General features: G+C 29.4%; 2 protein-coding genes across 2 annotated transcripts; one reads left to right on the plus strand and one right to left on the minus strand.

Annotated features, from left to right (window-relative positions):
* The first annotated feature begins 5,425 nt into the window (after nt 1–5,425).
* LOC114407247 (transcription repressor OFP13-like) lies at nt 5,426–6,793 on the plus strand. The gene has a single exon (XM_028370282.1). It carries the CDS (start codon nt 5,561–5,563, stop codon nt 6,410–6,412), a length of 852 nt encoding a protein of 283 aa, XP_028226083.1. The 5' UTR covers nt 5,426–5,560; the 3' UTR covers nt 6,413–6,793.
* Nucleotides 6,794–20,845: 14,052 nt separating this feature from the next.
* LOC114407248 (transcription repressor OFP6-like) lies at nt 20,846–21,884 on the minus strand. Its single transcript, XM_028370283.1, has one exon. It carries the CDS (start codon nt 21,718–21,720, stop codon nt 21,148–21,150), a length of 573 nt encoding a protein of 190 aa, XP_028226084.1. The 5' UTR covers nt 21,721–21,884; the 3' UTR covers nt 20,846–21,147.
* Nucleotides 21,885–23,748: the final 1,864 nt, after the last annotated feature.

Raw genomic sequence — 23,748 nt, forward strand, 5'->3', positions numbered from 1 at the left:
TCTCTGCTGCTACTCTTTCGAATGGTCAAATGGCATTATGATTTGACATCAAATTCATCGTGTAAGTTCGTGCTTAACACTGAACTTGAACTGGTTGATGGTAGATAATTAACTTAAAAAGTTTTCAGTACATCTTGAGACATCGAGTATGAGAATGGCTGATAAAGAAGGTTAGACATCGATGTCTGTGGGAACATTAGATGGGATATGGTTAATCAGAAAGTGTTTTTATGTTTAACGTCTGGTTGTATTGTTTGAGGATCCAGTAGGTTAACTAATACATTAACAGGTATCATCTTTCTTATGCTTATGTCCCAATGCAAGTATTGTATCTTTCTTCGTAAAGCTGAGAACCGCGACAGTTCTGGAAGGGCTATTGTTGTGTTAGGCAAGCTGCACTTGTATGGAACTTGACGAACCTTGTATGGATTGAAAATCCGGCTACAGCTTGATTGGACATGATGGGTTGATTTAGATTAAGACTAACTTGCTTTGCATGCATGAATGCTAAGATGAATTTTATATGAATTATGAACTCATACATTCATGTATGGCATAGAAAGGAAACTTGAAAATGATATTAGCATGTCACTTTCAGTGTGGGTCAGCATGTCATAATCAAGCATTCATCAATCCTCATGCTCCATGATGTGTGATAGTGTTCAATATCTATAGCTGCTGGTCCATTGTATTTGTTTTGATACACCCCGACCACGTGATGACATTAGCTTGAGAATGTTTCACGGTCTTTCGCTGTTAAGATAGTAAGATCCTTAACAATGCGTAGCCAAGTGAATGATGAAAACACATAATATACACAAACCGGACGGTTCCGCACCAATGGTTCCTCTGATGTGACATCTTATACAGGAGAAATTTTTTGACACATTTTATGAAATTTATCGTGCTAGACTTAGTTTAGAACCCAACTCAAATTCGGCGTAACCATATTTTCTGACAGTCATTTCTGTTTGAATGGGGATGAGTTTGGGAAATGTTTCAAATTCTAGGATTGAGTAATTATAAGGTAAAAATATAAGTCCTCAAAATTGATCGTACAAGTTGCAAATAATAGTATCCATAAAAATTTCGTGAGGTGGTGTGACTGCATATATTTCCCCTTCTTTACTTTTGTTTCATTGCAATGTGGATAGGATTCCATAAATATAATATGATTCATGTTCTTCCATACAGGAGTTGGAAAAAAAGGAGGTCCCCCACTTTTATTTCTGTCGGAATAATATTATAATCTAATCAAAATAAAAGCATAGGCCGAATCAGGGTCCCAGTGCATTCATTACACACACGATTGTCAAGGAAAATGGTAGTAATATCAACCCATGTTCATTAGCAATAGTTTAACCACGTCGAATTGGCATGCCTTGGTCAACCGCATATAAACAAACATACTACACTTAAGCTCCTGAACTGGCTATGGAAAATAATCAATTTCAACTATTTTGATTGTGACGGACCTTTGGAGGTTTTGGAGACACCCAAAACACAATTAAATGAGACGATGAACAAAATAATGAAGAGAAGAAGATCAAAGGCCATTGGTGAAACCTTTGTATATATCTACTGGTCGAATATCAATCAGTTAGTTTATTTCTATGTCTGTGACTGTCTCAAGGGTCTCCATCTACTCTCTGGACCTTTTTTCGTAAGGCACGTGAAGAGAGTTCTATCTTAACCAGTTACACAATATTGTGCATCCCCACATACCACGTGTGTTACATATCATATTTACGAACCAGGTACCTTTTGATTGATTTACTTTGTCTTCCTCCCAGAATTAACCTCCCACTACTTATAAATATCTTTTCTTGTCAACGGCATCTTTGGGCTTTTTTATTTTTGTATTTTTTATTTTCTATAATTAAGAATTTTTTTTTTAATGGATAAATTGATATTACATGTTCGAGCAATTGAAAGTATATTTTACTCATTAAATTTTTCCTTCAGTATTTGGGTGATCTAGAGTGGAAACAGCACTTCGAAAGGAGAAGAACTAATGCAGAGTTTTCTATGGCCAAAACTTTTCGTAAAAAAAAAAGGGGATGAACTTACATTGACTAATACAACTATACAAGAGTGTATCTGTTTATGCATTTACTCAATTTGATTTTTTTTAATATTAGTGTCGTGTTAGACTGTGATTTAAGCATAGTTAGTTTTAGCTTTGTTCCGTTATTTAAATTTAGTCTTGTATACAGTTAATTTTCAACTGAGTTTCTATATGCAAAAACTTATTAAATGGGTTCCTATACATACAAATATTTTCAGTTTGGTTCTTGCTGTTAGGACGCTATCTCTAACGATCTTACATTGACCATTAACTCTCTTGTGTGTTTTTACTTAGTGCATTCTTAATGTAATCCATATAAATGACGAATGTGTAAGGGATTTAACAATGTTTTTTTCTTTAAAAAAAAGAGAGGAGTTAACAGTGACAACTGACAATGACTAAACTAAAAACATTTATACGTATAGAAACTAAATTAATAAATTTGATGTATAAGGATCAAATTGAAAAATCACGATGCATGTAGTGACTAAATTATATGTTTAACCATTTTTTTCATGTGAAGAAATCTTGTCTTGCTTTCACTAATTAAATTTTTTGCACCATGAAAAATACGTAGCACTCCAAATGTTACTAGTACTTTATATTTGAAGTACATGAATGATGTGTGTTAAGTCGATTAATATTTAGTAAATTTCTAAAGTTTTGAATAATATAACAAGCATTTGCAATAAAAAAATATATAAGGATTGATGATTAAGATTATGTTGTGCAAGAAATTTTAAGTAGTTTGGTTCGAAAACTTGTTTGATTATTTGGTAAATAATTTTTAGTAGTTGTAGCATCTTTAAAATGCACTTTTTGTTTCTAATTTTATATATATATATATATATATATATATATATATATATATATATATATATATATATTTTATCTTCAATATATATTTTTATATTTTTTAAATAAATGACAATTTTATTTTATTTTTGCTATTTATACTTTTTAATTATTTTAATAATTAATTTTATCGAATAAATTAATTTTTTAACTTTTGACTTCCGGTTACTTTTTTTATTTAGCTTGCATTTAATTTTGTCCAAGATAACTTAAGTGATTATAATTATGATGGTCATGGTTATGCATATTAGTTTCTAACAAATAATTGAATAAGTAATTTTATATTATATTTTTACATGGCCAAAGTTTTATATTTATTTATTTCTTGATATAATTTTTCAGTTTTTTTTATAGAGTCTTATTTGTATAGTCTTTATCGAAGAAGAAATAAATATTTTTTTCTTACAAAGTCTTATCAAGTGAAAATCAGAAAATGTCATGTAACCTCTAGAATCCTAAAATTTAATTGTCAGAACTTGATGAAATGCGTGCACCACTCCTCCTTCCCGCGCAAAATATATGGGTTGTTGAACCGTTTGATTTCTGTGTGGGAGTTTACATTAAATGTGGTCATAAATGAGATGTGTAATAGATTCAAAGAATTGGTTGATAAGGGAGGAAAAATAGGGCTGAATTTTTATCCGAAATCTAAAGCGGCACACGGCTGAATTTTTTTTCCGTTTTGTTTTTTCCAATTATACGTGGTTGAAATAGTTTTTAGAAATATGTTATTTGTGAGAAGTTTAAATTTTTTTAATTTTCTTTAAAAATATGTTTTTAATTAAACAAAAAAAAATATATTAGTATCTACACTTGGAGCATTGATTAAAAGACTAAAAGAAAATTTTTAAAATATATAAAATTATATTACTCATAATTTTTATTTACGTTATTATATGATCTTCACAATAATTACATTGATTCCTTAGTTATAAATTAATCACTTTCCTTTTAGTTTCTTTTATGCACATATGCGTATATAAAACTCATTATAAAGAATTAAATATTTTTTTTACTGAAAAATATTTTTTATATGGTCTCTTAAAGTGAATTTCGGTGTAAGTTATCCTCTTTTCTTTTTATTTGTCTTTTAAAAATTTTATTTAGAAATCAAGAAATATTATATTTTTTTATTCTAATAAAATATTTGTTGGATTTCCTATTTTATCCTATTCTATAATAAATGCATATGTGAGTTAATTAAACATTAAGTGAAAAATATGATTTTAATTTATAATTGATTAATTAAGGTGATTTTAAATTTTGCGAATAACAAGCAAATAAAAATATTTATTTTAAAGAAACAGAGAACAATGAGAGTTCACATGTAACAAAGAGCGAGGAAGGATGAAAAAGAGGTGTTAAGTAAGACTTTAACAGGTCCGGTGAAGAAAGAATTAGCTTGTTAATAATTAAAAAATATTGAATTATCTTTACCCAAAAAAATGAATTATTATGTACACCACAAAAAATATAAAATCCAAAAATGCATAACTATTAATTAGAAACTAAACTATGTTTTTATTTTTTAATTTGAACCAACTTACTAGCTAAATGTATTGTTATCATTTAGCTATAGTTATTCAAATGATTAAGAGATGAAAATTAAAAATATTTGTAATAAAAACAAAAATAATTATTTAACAATTGTTTGTTGCATTAAAAATGTAAAAGTTATTTGAAAATACAAACCCTGTGCACTAAAGAAAATCTTAACAAACCGTAAATTATAAAGAGAAATAGAAATATTTCCTATTAAAATAATAACTATTTTTTATGTAAACTATTTTTTTTAAAACTCCGTTTGAATCAACCATGAATAAAGATAATCTTAATATCGTTACGTTTAAGATACTGGTTCTAAATGGCGACCCTTTCATGAGAGACATTCGATCCAAAAATTAAGGTTTGAAGCCTTCATTATACGAGGTATGATCATTAAAATCTTTGGGGCCCCTAAATCAATTGTTATACAACTAGTTTATGATATTATGGGTATGGTGGTACCTTATTAAAATACTGTAATAAGTGTAATATAATTATATTTGAAAATATAATTAACTTGTTACGGACAATAGGTAAAAGTTTGCAGCTGTTATCAGTAACGTGTGTTATTCACTACAAGATGTTACAGTCATAATTTTAAAATTACGATCAGCAACCATAATTAGGACCATAGTATGTTTTGGAGATTTTTACAATTTATTTATTGGGACTGTAGGTTTGTATTTATTTGCAATTTCAGAGTTTTTGAAGCTAGCCTTGACAATATCGGCATCATCCCCGATTGGGGAAGTGACTATGAGGCAAATATTGTAATCCTAAAGCAAATTAATAAAAGGAAATATTTTCTTAATATATTTTATATCAACTTCAGATTAAATAATATTATTTTATAATTTAAATCCGATAAGTTTGAAAATGATGATGCAATAAACAAATTAGTTTTAATTCCTTTAATAGTGAAACGCAGAGCTTAGTTGTGAGGATAACATGGTTTATTTGAAAAAAAGAGAAAAAGAAAAATGTGATGATAGAGTGAGGTGAGGGAAGCAGTCCTTTAAAATCTTCCCCCCACATTAATGCCTCCATTTTAGTTCCTTTTCCTCTTTAATTCATTCTTTTCTCTGCAATCCCATGGGCAAGAAAATGAAGCTCCCTTCCCTACTACACAACAAACCCTCTTCTTCTTCTTGGCCCTGCCACCAACCGCGAACCCTCTCTTTCCGAACCCAAAACGACGCCGCATTCAAAACCATCAACGCCGCTTACTTGGACACGCTGGAGAGCTCCGAAACTTCCTTCTTCACAGTCTCCCCTGACTCCGGAAGCTTCTCAACTGCCTCAGAACAAGATTCTAGAAGACCCCACTCACTAGACTCCGTCATTCGCGGCTTGCGTTCCGACCGCTTATTCTTCGAGCCAGACGAGACAAGCTCCATATTAGAGGCCAGACCACCACCACCACCACCACCACCATCACCACCACCACCACCAACAACAACAACAACGTTGCCGTTCAAAGACAGCGTTGTCATGTCCGTGGACTCTCAGGACCCTTACGTCGATTTCCGCAGGTCCATGGAGGAGATGGTGGAGGCGCAGTGCGTCAAGGACTGGGAGGGTCTCCAAGAGCTTCTGTGTTGGTATTTGAAAGTCAATGGAAAAACCAACCATGGCTATATTGTTGGCGCTTTCGTCGATTTATTGGTCGCTTCTTCTTCTTCTTCTTCCTCTTCCTCTTTCTCGGTTTCTTCTTCTTCTAATAATAATAACAACTCCCAAATAGTATCTCCTTCTTCCCCTTTATCTTTTTATAGCTCTTCTCTCTCTTCCTCTTGCAGCACTCGCTGTGTTTCTTGTTTGGAAGCTGAGGTCGTCGAGGTTCATAATGATATAGCCACTAGTACTCCTACTTCTTCTTTCTTGTTACAACAAGTTAGGGAAGACCAGCCATCATCTTCTTCTTCTTCTTCCTATTTGAATTAAATATTACTTTTTTTTTTATTTGAACCTAAGGGAAATCAGTTATTTTTAATTGTAATATTTGTTCTGTATTATATACTTAGTAGTTTATAATTAGTAGTAGCATTTTTGTTTCATATATGGCGCGCGAGCTTCCATGGCTCTGTTAATGGAGGAAATTAATACTGCAACCGTACGTGAGAGAGAGAGAGAGAGAGAGAGAGAGATTGTCAATTTTTGTTTCCTTTATCCCATGGGAAGCCAACAAGGAGTAAAAATTTCTATATTTGTCTTGAATTAGATTATGCTTACAAGATTTGTAAAGTCATTATCTCTTGTCAATCTATGTATATGTGGCTAAATGACATCAAATCCGATCTATATATTGCTTTCGTTGAGATAAGACATAGACACTCTCTTTCTCAATCTGAACATACTTTCTTCTGGCAAATATAACGTTGTTTATAGTAATTAATTAATGTATATACAGTGGTAAAAAAAACGAGGTAAGTTGGTTAGGTTTGGTTTGCTTCAACGGCATTCTACAAATTTATGACACACTGTTCCATGCGGGTTTCAAACCAAGCCTCCTCAGCTGAATATGATTAGAAAATGTTACAAAATATTATCAATATACTCTCATCTTAATTTTTAATTTAAACTTTTTATTTATTATTTTTGAATCAATATAAAACTCTCCTCATCACTTAGCAGGAACAGTAATTAAATTTGGCAAAAGTAATGCAGAGTAGAAACAAATTTCAGACACCAAAAAATACATATTTACTAATCGAGTCATCGAATTTAAAATTTGTTTGCATTGAAAATGATTGATTCCTATTAAATTTGTTTGCATTAAAAAATGAACTTACATTTATTAAATATTTTAATTATGATAAACGTTTTCAATAGAAAATCATCTTATTTCATCAGACAATATTTCAATAACATTGGTTAATATTTATTAAAAAAAAAAGTACGTATAAATCAATGTATCTAACATGACTGAATGAACTGTTATGCAATGCATCCCATATATACACGTGTAGTGAAATATCCACCATAGGATCCATTGCACTTGGGGTTCATCAGACCTGACATGGTGAAGGGAGATCAGACCCGTTAGTTTTTGAATTAGGCAGTCATTATCAAATGATGGGTACAAAGCCAGCGCAGAATTTTGGCGTGGTCCTGCTGAACTCATATCTGTGTGCCTGCACCAAGCTGCATTATCATGGTGTTTGGCCAGAGAAAACTGAGAACATCACTTGTATTGTATGTATACTTATCTACAAATCATATGCTTGTGTTGGAAAACATTGTCTTTATATGCCTCTTTGTATTATACGTGCAAATTTTTTAATATAATGTAATAATTCGTGTTTTCGAATCCAATATTAGCTGCCTGCAAGATTCGAAAAGGGTACAAATTAAAACCTTTCATTTAACTTTGCAAAGGCTAAAATAAATAAATTATTCAGTTCAAGCTGTGTATTTGAAAAATTCATGTTCTCACAATAAATGTATTATCTTTTTTTTTTTTTCGATGTAACTTGGTAGGACATCTTAATCCCTAATAAACCACCTAACAGCACAAAAGAACTTAGATCGTTGTCACTCACTTTCAAGAATACTAGTGGTTGTTAGAAAAAACAAGAGAGGTGACATGGTGACATGTTGAGGATGAAGAGAATGTCAAGAATGCACCTCAGTCTATCATCCCTAACGAATTGAATTAATAGTAACAAATGAAAAATCTTATGTTAAATCCGGGTACTACGTACACAAGTCACTCTCCTCAACATTGGTCCCAACCTTCTCGAAATGGTAAAAAGAAAATAGAGAAAGACGAGCATTATTGTTGGACTTCACAAATAGGCAAGTTGTAATCAAGTCATCAACTGTCCTTTTTATAAGTTAAAAATAATATATACCAAAAACTTTAAAAAAAAATTAAAAGAAAAGTAACCACGAATTCTTTTTTACTTTTAAAAAATAGCAAATATTCATTAGTAGCAAATGTTCAAAAATAATGATTAAGAAACTAAAAATAATCCATTATATAAAATATAAAAATAATTAATACTTCTATCTTAGATGATTAAAATATTTAATAAAAAATTTAAATATACATTAACAATTATTTAAAATATAATACTCGTTAATTGTATCTTTACGAATATGATTCTTTTGCTTGTGTGGGTGCGCTTTGTTTTCGAGGGAGGGAGGAGGAGAGGGTTTGTAGCTAGCTAGCAATGATCGTTATACAAATTAGAAAACAAAATCCATATTGATGTTTGATTATTTAATAATAAATATATTAAATTAATTCTTACAATTATAAGTATTATTTACTTTAAGGTTATTTTATATAAACTTCTTATCAAATATTTATAATAACATAAATATATATTTTTTATCAGTAAGAATTAACTTATGTATTTTAATTTTAAAAATTTTCAAATTTATCTTCTTTAAAAGTTAAAATACATAATTTAATGAAAAAAATGTTTTATCTAGTTTATTTTGATATAAATATTTGTGAAAAATATTTAAATTGGACATTAATCTCTGAGATTATAAAAATATCAGTTTAGTTCTTGAAACCTTAAATATAAGTTATTTTAACTCTTATTATTATAATTTTAGAGATTAAAACACATTTTATTTGATAATATTAAGAATCAAACTAATTATTTTTTAATCATTTGGAAAACTAAATGACATTTTTTTATAATTTCAAGAATTAAATTAATTGGAACTTATGGCATTAAAAATTAATAAAATATAATATATCATTCTTACTTAATTAAGGTTTATTTTATAATTGGATCTGTAACAATGACATTACTTGCCGTGAACTAATAAAAGATTCCATATGCTGTTGCTAACTTGTTATTATTCAGTGAAATGTCACTTCAAAAACCTATAATGGCATTCAATATAAACACATGTATGGATATACTTCTCATGTTTATTATATGATTTTTTTTTTACATACATGGTGCTGGTGTATTGGGTTGGGCATCTTTTCGTAATCAAAAACAGAAAAATGAGGAAAATACGTATTAAAAAAAAACAAAAGTGGCCGCTTTTTATTTATAAAAAAAATCAAATGGTTGGGATGTTTAAGTGGGATTCTGATTATCTTCACTTATCGATCACCGATAAGAGACCAAGAAAATCGAAGCCTTTGCCTCAGACTTACTAGATATTGATGAGAAGGATTGGGACCAATTTATAGGAGACAAACTTTGCACTAGTAGTAATAGGTTTGTTAACTATAAATCTATAATTAACTAATAATACTAATAGGTTGCTAAATCCCCAAACTCTCATGTCTCTTTATAGCTGCCTGAACTTGCTTAATTTGTTTTGACGTAACACACATTTTACAAAGGCAAAAGGAGCTTGATGACAATGAAGCATAGATAATAGATTCCTCCTCGCCTATGATAATCTTGTCTATAGCACCCTGCACCGAAGCTTCTAAACCTGCACATTATCATATTTTAAATTTTCATTTCCCGGTTAACCAAGTAAATTAAATCTAGGCTTTTAGCATAGTAGTTTCTAGTATCCGTTGAGACAAGCACAATTTTAAATACTACTCTATGTACAGTTTAATTTATAGCTGATTATTGAATTGTTAGCTCGAATAATTAAATCGCGCGAAGTAGGGGAGCCTAAGACAATCACATGGAAGTTTAAAACATTTCTCAAACATTATCAACCTTAAAGCAATTGATTACTCATCCCAATACTTATATCCCGCTTTATAGATTAAATTTTAATTAGTCATAAAAAACTAGGAAATAAAAATTCATGCTATTGTTATAGCCTATGGGACTCATTAAATTAATATTTTAATTTAAAATAATTTACTTATTCTCATCAAATCAACAACCATCACATACAATAAGTAAAATTAATTTATGATTTAATGAGTTAGGAGTCACATGCGATCTCTAACTTAAGAAAAAAATGTGTTCCTCTTTTTCAACATTAATTCTTAAAAAAATATTTTAAGTAGTTAGAAATAATAAAAAAAATATTAGAAAAATAGTTATTGCAAATAAGTACTTGTTAAACAAAAAAAAATTAATTAAGGATAAAATTTAAATACAATTATATAAGTATTTTTGGTAGAATTCTTCTATTAGATTTGAATTTTAAATGGACCTTTAATATGTAATTTAATAGTACACGTACTAATAATGCAAAACTTCAATTTTATTTAACACCACCGAAAATATATAAATAATTAAACAATTGGAGTACATCTAAAATTTGTCTTATAGTACCGCCTTATCAGCCCTAAACCCTAGTAAATCCGTTTTTATTTTTCCTTTATTAACCCCTATCAGACCAATAAACAGACACAGTGCAGGTTTTAACCTGTCTTAAGAGCCTGGGGGAAGCCAATCCGGAATGCAAACTTTAAGACGATAATCAATGTGTGTTGAGTAATTTAGTGAGATAATGACCATACAGTGATACCCTCATTTTCCGAGAAATTTAATTTCCATGAGAAGTGTGACCAAATCAAATACAAAATTTACGGAACTTGGTGTTTCTGGGCTGTAGGCTGTAGCTCATTGCTTTGTGTGGTCTTTGCATTAAATGCTTTCTCAGAGAGAGCTGAGGCCAATTCATTATCCCAGGTTGGTCATTTTGTGTTCTTGGAAAACGCGTAGCAGACCTTCAGTCATTGCATTACTTGCACTGGGTGTTCAAATATGTGTAAAATGGAAAAAAACTGAAATGTTAATTTTGATTGTTTACGTTTTAGTGTTTTATTTTTATTTTGGTATATTAATTTTTAAAAATTTTATTTTATTATTTTATATTTTTGAAGGATTTTATTTTTATTTAACGTAGATTGAAACGATTATGTAATATGTTAATTGAAACAAACTTAATAAATCAGTCATTTGTTTTCATCAAATTCAATCTCCAATTTCAAATCTTTCCAAGTAGGATATGTGAGACTTTGGCTCTACTTGGCAATATTTGCTTAGAAAAGTGTCTCCTAGAGTTATTGTATAGGTGTTTAATTGATAGAATGTACTCAATTATATTCATTGGATCTTAACATTATATATAATTATTAGATATAACTATTAGGATCAAAATATATTATTTTACAAGTTTAATGAATTAAAATAAAATATTTTGAAAAACTTAAAATACGAAAATAAAATTATTTAAAAACAAAATTAAAATAAAATTATTTAAAATAATGTTATTTTAAATAACATGTCACATCATCATTTTTTACATCATTTTAAGTAACATTAACAGTATAATCATTTATATAAATAACGTTGTTTTGTTAACGTTATTTAAAATAATCATTTTTTATACGTCCTACTTTTCTTTCAAAACATATTTAATGTTTTATTAAAAAATAAAAATAAAACTCTTTAAAAACCTAAATGACTAAAATAAAATAAGATTTCTAAAACTTGAACGTATAAAAAAAAACTAAAACATAAAAGTGTAAAAGTAACATTTAGTTAAAAAAAACACATAAAAGCCTACGGTATTAAAATCATTATTCAAATATATTTAGAATGCTAATTAAAATTAATAATAGAAATATTTTTAAAAAAAGATTGTATTAAAAATTAGATTTATATATCTTTTTAGTTCTTGTAATTTAGTATATTTTTTTTGTTTTTATAATTTTTTTAATCCTTATAAATTATGTTTATTTTATTTTTTATTGTTAAAATATTTTAAATAACATTTAAAACAGTGAAAAATGCTTTCTAGAGAGCCTTTGGAATCACCATCTGAGTTGCATTTCAATCAATTACAAAGTGATGGGTACCACAAAACTTCTTTGATACATGAAGCTCGCATTTGATGACCATTACCACAAAATTGCTTTAAAATTTCAAACTCAACAATAGACGAAGAAGATGATTTACCAGCTGGTAACACATCGGATAAAGAACTCCAGCAGTTATGAGAGAAATAACCTATTTTAGGAGATTAGTTTGTTTCGAAATTTAAAGGTGAGACTTGATTCAAGTGTTTATTTTTATTTTTAAGTTTTAAAGATTTAGAAAATATATATCAAGAAATAGTATGGTCAAGTTTTTGCTTATTCAGAAAAATTAAAAATATTGATTCGTTGTTTTTAATTTTGATTTTTTTAAATATTTGCAGAGAAAATATTTTTAAATTTTAAACAAATGTATTTTTATTTTTTAAATAAAAACAAAAAAAAGAATTCAAACCAATCAAAATAAATATTTTTTGTTCTATTCAATATTTAATTTCAAACCATACACTTAATTTAAAAATAAATACAAAAAACAAATACTCAAACTAAACGTGACTAAGGCTTCGATATCTTTCATTCTCACACCCACACAACTAGATGCCTCTTCAATGACATCCATAACTGACTTGCCAATCATCGTTGCCATACTTTTCGTCTCTGTACGTACGTCACACCACCCTTACATATTTATCATTCCTTTATTTATAATATATATGAAATTTAAAAATTATAATCCTATTATAAGTTATTAAAGATAAATTTAAAATATTAGAAATTACATATATAAGTTTTGTCAAATACACCCTTGCTAGCCCTACTCTTTAGTGATTCATTATTCATAATGCAAATGAAATATTTTTCTACTGAAGTTGAGAATTTTAATTGATTAATGCAGTGAAATCAACGTATTTCATGCATGTTTGGATTTGATAAATATTGCAGGAAAATATATATACCTTTTTGAATCCTTCATCAGTAAAACTTAATCATTAACTGTTTTAAAAATATAATAAAATAATTGAAACAAATAATTTTTCTGTTCATTTTAAAGTTCAATTTCTCATTTCATCATATTATTATAATAATTACTATTGTAATTGCATGTATACAAGATTTTGATATATCAAAAGAAGAATCAAACAAGGCTCATTTGCTTCAAGATTAATACAAGATTGTTTCAACAAACAAAGTATTGATTTAAGATTTCTTCAAGATCAAACATTGCTTTAAAATGAAAGGTTTCAAGTTATCCAAGACACATGTAATCGATTACCAATACATGTAATCGATTATCAATGGTTTGAAAGTGTGTAATCGATTACACATTATATGTAATCGATTACCAAAGACTCTGAACGTTGAGAATTCAAATTTTAAATGAAGAGTCACAACTGTTCAAGAAAAATAATTGTGTAATCGATTACACTAATGTTGTAATTGATTACCATAGAGGATTTTCAAGAAATATCGTCAACAGTCACATCCTATCATTTAGATTTTGAATGGTCATCAAAGGTCTATATATATGTGTGATTTGGGATGAAATTGGGAGAGAGTTTTGCTAGTCCAGGACGTCGTATCCTCTCAAAAGAAAATGAGAGATTCTAAGAGAACTTCATTGTCAAATGCTCTCTCAAAAGAAACTCTTGGGCAAACACCTGCAAATCCATTAAGAGTTCATCCATGGACATCAATTGTAATATCCTTCTTTTCAAAAGAGAATTATTCTTTCTTTTTTCTCATTCAAAGAAATTGTTTAAGGGACCGAGGGTCTCTTAAGTTGTAAGGAATGCTGAACACAAGGAAAAGGTTGTCCCTGTGTGGTTCAGACTTTATAAACGGATTTTTACAAAGGGAGTGGAAAATCTCAAGTGGGTTGCTTGAGTATTGGACGTAGACACGAAATTTGTTACAATCAATTATGTCTTGCATGTTTAAAGAACATCATTAAATTGATTGGTGCTTCTTGTGCATTCTAAGTCTCTCTTTTAATTGAGGTTAAAAGTTTGTTACTGAAAAATTAATTCACCCCTTTTGAGACCACATGTCCAACAGCTATTAATGCATAACTTTAAAACACTAAATAAAAGATTAACTACCATCTATAATTTATTTTAACTAATGGATTCTATCAAATGAAATATTAATTATCAAATGAAGGAAATATTGATTATTAAAATATTGAAAATATTAACTACTTATTTTTTTTAGTTTCTTGGCATGCCCTTGACAACACACGTGCAACACAACACAAAAATAATACTCTTACTTACTACACTTTCCTAATTTGAACTTTTGTGGACGTCCCTACTCATTAGCCATGTTCATCACTACCCAAGATTCAAGGACCACAAGTATATATGTAGATATCTCGTACGTTGAGATGGATGCCATCCAAATAGTGATATATTCATAAAGTTTTTTTTTTTTCATTAGAAATTTACATTTACTGCATTCATTTTGTGTTTGTCATTTCTCTTATAAAATTACTTCTTTAGACAATTAGTTACATCTCATATAAAAAATATATCTCGTTTGCCTTTTTCATGACTAACTAAGATTCAAGGACCACAAGTATTTTGTAGATAACTCGTACATCGGGATGGATGCTCTCCAAATATATAAATTTATAAACCTTTTATTTTTTTCATTAAAAACCTACATTTAATGTACTCATTTGTGTTTGTCATTCTCATATTTATAATAAAATTACTTCTTTGGACAATCAGTTATATTGATACATCTTACACAAAAGATCTTACAGATTTAGTTTAATTTACGATTACAAAATTTGAAATTAAGTTTTTTTTTCTTAATTATAATATACTACAATAAAATTTAAATATAAGACCTTGTATAAATTATTCAATTTGTTAGTATAAATAAAACTCATGATGCTGTATATTAATGGAACTCTTTCAACAATGTCAATCCCAACATCTTATCATTCACTCACCTCCTTTTTTTTTTTTTTGCCAAAAATGAATAAGTTCTAGTAACTCTTTGACTCGGATGTTGAATTTCTGTACTGCACACATTTGGATTATTATGATGGTATAAAACAATTGTGATTAAATTTTTTAAAATTAAATGATGTCACTTTCATTAATACTGACTTATATATATATATATGCACAAAACAAAATTTATTATATAATTTGATAAATATCTGCACTATTATGGCTTAATAGTCTACCAAATGACTATCTATTTGGATAGCTGTTAGATATAAAATTTGTTGATTATCTTATTTCTAACAATAGTTTATTCAAAAAATTATATTCCACTTTTGCATTGAACACATTGAATGAGACTTGTGCAGGGAGAGCTTTCAGTCAAAGTATGAACTGATGATACCAGGAGCAACCTATGCCCAGATTAGTATCTATTAAGAATCTGCTTCTCATAAAAGACAGTGATATATCTATCAATAAATTTTCAGAAAAGGAAAATTACAAAAGTTAATCCTTTGCTAGTTTGCTATATAAAGATAGACAGTGATCTTTCAAGCCATGCCGACGGTGACCTATGCATGAGAATTGAGACTCTCACTTCTCAAACCAAATGTAATCCTCCTCAATTACTGGTCATGAGAAATGTGATTCACCAAACAATAAGATCTACGGAATAAACTGCCTTTTGCTTTTTAATAAACTGCCAGAAACATGCTTAAATTACATGATCTTTGTCTTTGTTTTAAAAAATTATATTTTTCGTTATATAATACTTTAACGTCTTTCACGTTCTTATAAGAAAGATCAAATTAAACTTTTAATTTGGTTCTTATTAAAAGAAACATTTAAAATTTCATTTCATCTTTTAAATTATTTTTTTGATGAAATATTCCATCGCATATAGGATATTTTTGTGTATTAAAATGAATTAAAGGGTGAAATTTTAGCTTTAAGAAAATATAATTTTTCAAAATGATAGAAGAGTCTAATTTGAGGTTTTGTCAAGGAATAATCCTTCTGATAAATACTAACAACACACTTTATTCTTTTTATATTTTAGGGAGTCATTTTTTTAGTTTTTTTTTCCTTTTTCACACACACACACATTGGGCTTTTACGACAGTCCAAACTCCAAAAAGATTAAAAAGGGCCGTTTCAAAAAAGGATTTTCCTTCCACAATAGTCAATAGAAGCTTCCTCTTTTTTTTTAAAAAAATAAAATAAAATATTCCTGGGCCTCTTATTTATCACGTCTTATCGTATTTAAAATTTTAAAAAATATATGCATGTATATTTAATTTAAACATCAAACTATTTTTGAAAAATCTGAGTGCAAATATCTATACAATTATAAATGACTTTTTCTTTTTTATGAAGATCAGCCTAATAATAGAGTTTGAACTTTGACCAGTATAAAGAAGATAAATTCAAACTTGTTGCTGTGATTGTACACCAAAAAAGTAAATGAGATTCTTTATAGTTTTTTGTTTTAAATTTATCATTGCTAATTCCTTACTTAATAAATTGAAAAATATTTTTTTAATAATATCTCTAAAAATTTAAAAATATAAAGAGACGTAAAAAAATGGTAAAATTATGATTTTTTTATCATTTCGTATCTCTCAGACTTTGATTACCTAAGTAATTATAATTTATTTCATATAAATTTTAAGAAAAAATAATAATTTTATCTCCTAATTTTATTATGATTTTTAATTTTTATTTTTACTTAACAATTTTGGTTCACCATTAGTTTATCATTATTTTTTTAAAGATAAATACTGATGTGACTTCGATATGTTGACATAATGAATAATGTGATAGTTTAACACATATGTATGTAATACTTAATATAGGTGATAGTAAGGATCAATATCATATTATCATATGTTAGATTGTCACATTATTTACCATGCTATTATACGTTTTAATCTTAAGTTGTTTTTATTCATTGTACTTTTCAAGTATGTGAATGTGTTAAGCACCAAAAAATTATGCTATGTTACTCCTAAAATCTATCATTAAAAGAATAATATTTTTCTTTTTGACAAAAAAGGAGATGGATACATAAAAAGTATAAATTGTCATTTCAACTATGTTAACACTTCAATCTCTACAACTCCAAACAAACCCAACTCAAAATATATAAATGAGGAACATTACAAAGCATATGGAAGGACCAAACCATACCCATGAATTAAGAAAATCTGTAAAAAGTGAGCCCCTATCTATACCTAAGGAGTTCTTGAGAAACAAAAGATGGTGAAGAATATCCAAAAAATTGTGCACCAAAAGAGACAAGCCTATATGTACAAACATTATTCTAGGGTGGGTGAAAGCCTGAACAAGGGGCTGAACAAAAAACAACAAAGAGATATAAAACTGATATTCTTCGTTGATAATCCATTACTCAATATATATCCAATATTAAATAGTGATTTACAAAAAAATATCAACCATATAAGTGACATTATTTAGTAATTTTAAGAAAATTAATAAAACTAAATAATATCAAAAGATAGCATATAAGTTTAAGCCACCTATTAGACCTATATAGGCCCATCCTATCAGTATGTGTTAAACAAATACTACTTGGTCATTATTTTTCTATTATGTGTTTGTATGTGAGTAAAAATTTCTTTACTCGAAAAACAAAACCTATCTTAAATGATGATGTTGACCTTGGAAAGAAATTGAGCTGTTAACAATAGCTGATAGTAAATGTTATTTTTTTTGTCTGCAAACGGATGCTAATAGCTTCACATTGATTACTCTAGCACCGTGCCTAGTAAGTGGCAACCTTTGCTCCTAACCATGGGGACCAAAATAACTAAAATTATGAAGAAAATATTACAGAATAAAGTTCATATTCTATCTTGCAAAATGATGTTCACTAGTCTATATAATATATTATATACACGAACTATGTAAGATTTAATATTTTTCTTGGTTATGTAAGATTGAGGAACACAACAGGAATGAATCTTTAGGAAGTATATATATGTGGCAATCATCTTTCAGTTTTTTCTTGGGTGTGTGAAAATCCAAATGCCAACTCATTGAATAGATATACATTAGCAGGAAGTATATGTTCTTTATATGTGGACAAGAACAACGTCTTTTTGAAACTTTTTCAGCTCTCACTGTTGATGATAAGTTATAAGTTATAACACAAATTAAGTTTCAGTTAAGAGGCAACAAATCATATCAACTCAGGCCTATATAAGGACAAAGGTGTCCCCCATTATCAGAAGGAAGATAATCTGATAAACTTTGTGATTGTGTCTGCTAAATGATGCTATGACTCCACAGTGTCAAAGTGATATGATACTCGTTCAAACGATGGAAGGAATATCACTCACGTTTTTTCCGTCCCTCCTTGATCAATTTGTTGCTTATCCACCGTAATAAACAAAGTATTATTCTTTTCTTTCAATTTTTTAAAAACTAAATGGGTACCAATTTATTTAAATGCACTAAGTAAATTCAATTAGATATAAACAACTCATGAGCTATTAAATTTAAGTTTAGTTTTGGAGATAATTAGTTTATCACATGATATCAGAAGCTTTGTGACCCTGGTACACTAAAATTTTTCACAAATACTAGTATATTCTTGAAGAGATTTCAACCTTGATTGGCTGTAATGTGGAAACCTGTTATTAAGAATTAGATTCTTATTGTCTTTATTATTTTAAATATAAAAGTTTCAATACAAAGCAAGATAGATCTGCATATTATTTATGCTTTACGTCCTAAAGATTATTGTGTACCAGTATTAAATATAAAATCATTCAAGCTCAAAAAGAAAAAAAAGGTCTTAATACAAAGCAAGATAGATATGCATACTATTTTGTATGTGAGGTGATAAAGTCTTCAAATATGTTTACGCTAATTGATAAACATAACATAATTTGTTTGAACATGAATGAAACATTTGCCTTAAAAGCAACAAACATGTAGCTTATCTCTTCATAGCAATTATTTGACAAGACTGAGTTGGACAGCTTGCTAACTTGGTTACAAACCTTTATCTAAGATTGAGTTGTGGTCTGATACTTGCTCTCAATGATGGCCCGCTGTGTTTCCATTGCCACGAATAATGAATATGGCACGGTAAAGAGTTCATCATCATCTAAAAGTACTACACCACATGTTGAACTACTAATCACGAATTAAAATTTTTGAAGGCATAACAACAGACAAAGATTCAAAAGAAAAAAAAATGTTATTTTTAGATTGAACTCTCAGAAAACTGCTTCTAAAAAATCTGCATCTATGTTTTCCCACTTTCTGTTTAACAAACTCAGAACAAGCAATGAAAAGCAAATTTCATTTTTGTTTAAAATATTTGTCATCTTTTTTAATGATAAAGCAAGATTCCACCTTAGGAACCTTTACTCGCAAGAAATTTCATCAGCTGCCTATCTAATTGGCTCCTTAATGTCATGATAATCACATTCTTCAAAACTATGAACAATGTTGGAAATTTAGATATTTAAAAATAGACTTTAGTTCAATTCCCTTCAGCCATCCGAAATGCTTGAAAAGGGACTTGGCTCTTTATACGAAATTTGATATTTTTTTTATTATATTTATTTTCTCTTTTCATGTGTATACATCCGTTGAGGTGTCCACAAAACTAAAAATTGTTCATTAATGAAGGTGATCTTCTGAAAACTTCTAATAAGCAATTCCAGCAAGTGATCTTCTGTCAAATGTCAAGTTTGAAAGAAACTTTTTACTCCATTGATGAAGAAAATAAAAGTGTTTTTCTGCCAAATTTAAATGCATGCTGACTTTTACCCTCCATCAGAGCCTACCTCCATCGAGAGGTTTAAATACAAATTAAAACTGCCTGCGGCCATGTTATCAATGCCTAAGTAAATACAAAGTGGAACTGAATGCATGCACTACAGTAATGAGTGCTGTACTAAAGAAATAAATAAGAGAAATACTACTACAGTACAGTAATGAGTGCTGTAGTATTTCAACATCATGATTTTACAACACGTTTCACAATAAAGAGAGTAGTAAAGAGAATTCAATAAGATAGTAACAATACTCCTACAGGTAATGTGAGAAATACTACTACAGTAATGAGTGCGGGAGTATAAAAAAGAAATAAAATGAATTATAAAACAGTAAAAATAACATTATTCAATCAACAATATAAAACAGTTACTCACAAATAACAACTAAAGTTTTTATTTATTTATTTAAAGCAACTAGAGTATTTACTTATTTAACCAGTTTTTTAATTTTATTTTAAGAAAATCTAGCAGGTAATGTGCCAACTATGTTGGCAAGTTGTATCCTAATACTACTGAAAACAGAGTAGCGAACTTCAATACCAACATTGGAAAATGCACTCGAGTCAGTCATGAAAGTTTCTATTCTCATCTATTGAAAAGAACTAAACTCACTGTCTCTCTTCATGAGACCACTCTTATTATTATAATTCAAATCCCAATGTCTCTTTTTTTCCACCACCATCGCCATAGTGCCATACTACTCAAAATTTGGGAACTATTTTGACCAAATTACTCAAACCAAAGCCAACTTTAGGGACCATACTCAGTGCATTCAGGTCCTCCATTGTGATTTCTATTTTCTACCAGTACTACAACATAACGCAGCAATTATTTCTTATGATCAGTCATTTTCTAGTGAAATTCAGTTCATCCTTGTCTTGTGGTGAAAAAGAAGGAAAACCAATCCAACTCGGGTGTAATTTGATTAATAATAATATTGCCCGAGAAATAGTAATACTACTACTCTTACTAGATAACAATAGTTCCCTTTTTACATTTGGTTGATCAAAATGTTGTACTACTGTTTACTAATACAGTAATACAATACAACGTTAGCAACCTAATTAGCATAGCTCAACAAAGTTTGTGCCTAAGTTGGACTAGATATTAAGCCTAGGAACATAGCTCTTAGTGCAGCTACTACTACATATACAACTTGTTAATTAACCTTAACACCCCCACGATCACGTGCAGTACTTAGAACTCACGTGGCTTAAGGTGGATGTGAGAACTGGACCTCACAGAGAAAACACCGTTCCAGATCTCAGTGAAAGCTCTGACTATAACACCATGATGATGCGGTGAATTCAGCTGAAGAAAGCAGTTCAGAAGCTCTCTGAGATCCTGCTTGGAGTATATCTCGTTCTCCAATATCATTTGAAGCATGGAATGTCTGAAATCAAGATAAGGGTCATCAGAGTCTTTCTCCACAGCCACACCTTCTTTCCCAGCTCTGCCTAAACCCCCCACAGCCTTCACGTAGGAATCTGAGTCAGAAAAGTGTGAGGAATCAACGTAGGGTGAGAATGTGGTGTTGGTGTTGGTGGGGGTGGCGCTGGTGCTGTCACCCCCCCATTGGCTTGCAAAAAAGGAAGAAGAAGCAGAAGAAGAAGAAGAATGTTTGTGCTTTCGGTAATTGGTGTTGTTGTTAAGATTCTTTGGTTTTGGCTTTGGGTGGAATATGCGACGCAGGCTTGGTCTTCTGCAGGTGCCGCAGCCTAGTTTCACGGACACGGTGTTCAGAAGAAGCTTCTTTCGGGAGCCAGACATTGCTGTGGTTTCTGTGTTACTTTTCCGTGAGTACTTGCTAACATGAAAAGGGAACAAAACAATGAGCTTATTTGCCTTAGTCAAAGGAAGGTGTTTGTAAATGTGTAATGTGTATGGCTTTGTAAAGTGGTTTATTTATTTATTTATGGGGATGGCTTGGAAATGGGATGTGATGAGGAGGGTCTTATTAATTGGGTATGCATGTGACTTAGAGTTAAGAGGTCCCTACATGTACTTAATGGGTCTAGTTTGTGATGATGAACTAATTTGACTACAGAGTGATCTGGACCGCAGATTTGGTTTATGTGAGTCGAGATATCTACAAGATTGTCCATATGATCACATGCATTCAGAATCAGAGCAATTTGAGGTTTGGTAATTGGATATTCAACTTTCTCGTTTGTCTAGTTGTCAAGTATTGGAGATGGGGATGCAGATAGACGAGAGGGGGAAAAAAGTATATTATTCAGATAGTATTTTTTTTAAATATTCTATATTATGTTTAGCGTAAACTACTATTTTACTCTTTGAAAGTATATAATGTTGTCACTTTAATTTCTAAACCTAAAGAAATTTTAAATTTGTTTATGAAAGTTCAATCTCTCAACCACATTAGTATACAACAACAACAACGCCTTATCCCACTAGGTGGGGTCGGCTACATGGATCAACTTCCGCCATAATGTTCTATCAAGTACCATACTTCTATCCAAATCATTAAGTTCGAGATTCTTTTTGATAACCTCTCTTATAGTCTTTTTGGGTCTTCCTCTGCCTCGAATTGTTTGTCTTCTCTCCATCTAGTCTACTCTCCTCACTACAGAGTCTACCGGTCTTCTCTCTACATGCCCAAACCACCTAAGTCTATTTTCCACCATCTTCTCTACAATAGGCGCTACTCCAACCCTCTCTCTAATAGTTTCGTTTCTAATTTTATCCTGTCGAGTCTTACCACACATCCACCGCAACATCCTCATCTCCGCTACACCTACTTTAATCCTGCCTAGGTTAGCTTTGCTATTCTTAGCCGGTCCCAAGCCCGGATAAAAGGAGAGGGTTGTGTTAGGCTTTCGACAGCCAACATTAAACTTTGTCGAATCTCTATGACATGAACCACATTAGTATACATTTTTTTTTAAATGTTCAGAGAGACCAAAATAATGTAAATGATTGAATTTAAAAACTTAAAATGAAATAACAAAAAATTTCAAGTACTTATTTGAATTTTCCTGTGTAAAGAACTAATGTGATAGTGTATTGCTTATTCACTTTAGATAATAAATTTTAATTTAGTTCAAGAAAGAAAAATGTAAATATGAATTCAATCTAACCCAACATTTGACATATTGAATTGTTGGGTTGAATTTTTTAATCCAACTTAATTCAGTGGACATATTAGATAAATCGACTCGTTCATCTCTAAACATGTTAATTTCTAAACATGATTAGATTAACCTAATTTCTTAATATATTATATAACTTTTAACATTATATATATATATATATATAATTAAATTAGAAAATTAAAATTAAGATATAATTTACAATATATACTTCAAAATAATAATATGAATATAAATATATTATCATGTTACATTGAATATTATAAATTATATAAAGAAATCTTATTATTAATGCATAATTATCAAAAGAAATTATAATTTTTTAAATACCATTGCCTAAGCCTTCGCCATTTTTTTGTGTTGGCTGAGTATGTATTATCGCTTGGCAGACAATTTAGAAACCGTCCTTTTACATTTTATTTTTCTTTTGGTTTGATTTACAATTTTCAAGATGTAATTCAATTAGTAATTACGACTACATCAGGTCCTATATATATGCCAAACAATGATTAGTTTTTTTAAACTCATGCAGAATTAAATATTTGTTATATCCTTAATTTATTGTGAATTCTATTTACTAGACATTCAGTGAACTATGGGTGTTAATATTAAAATGAGGTCATCACTTGTAACATTTAAACTTAAAGGTATTTTTAAAATAAAATTTAAATTTATGATAATATTA

Source organism: Glycine soja, chromosome 3 (assembly GCF_004193775.1).
Source record: "Glycine soja cultivar W05 chromosome 3, ASM419377v2, whole genome shotgun sequence".
NCBI lineage: Eukaryota > Viridiplantae > Streptophyta > Magnoliopsida > Fabales > Fabaceae > Glycine > Glycine soja.

What these genes read in the sequence shown, in the direction of transcription:
- LOC114407248 (XM_028370283.1), bottom strand. Translation starts at nt 21,720, where the DNA reads ATGTCTGGCTCCCGAAAGAAGCTTCTTCTGAACACCGTGTCCGTGAAA.
- LOC114407247 (XM_028370282.1), top strand. Translation starts at nt 5,561, where the DNA reads ATGGGCAAGAAAATGAAGCTCCCTTCCCTACTACACAACAAACCCTCT.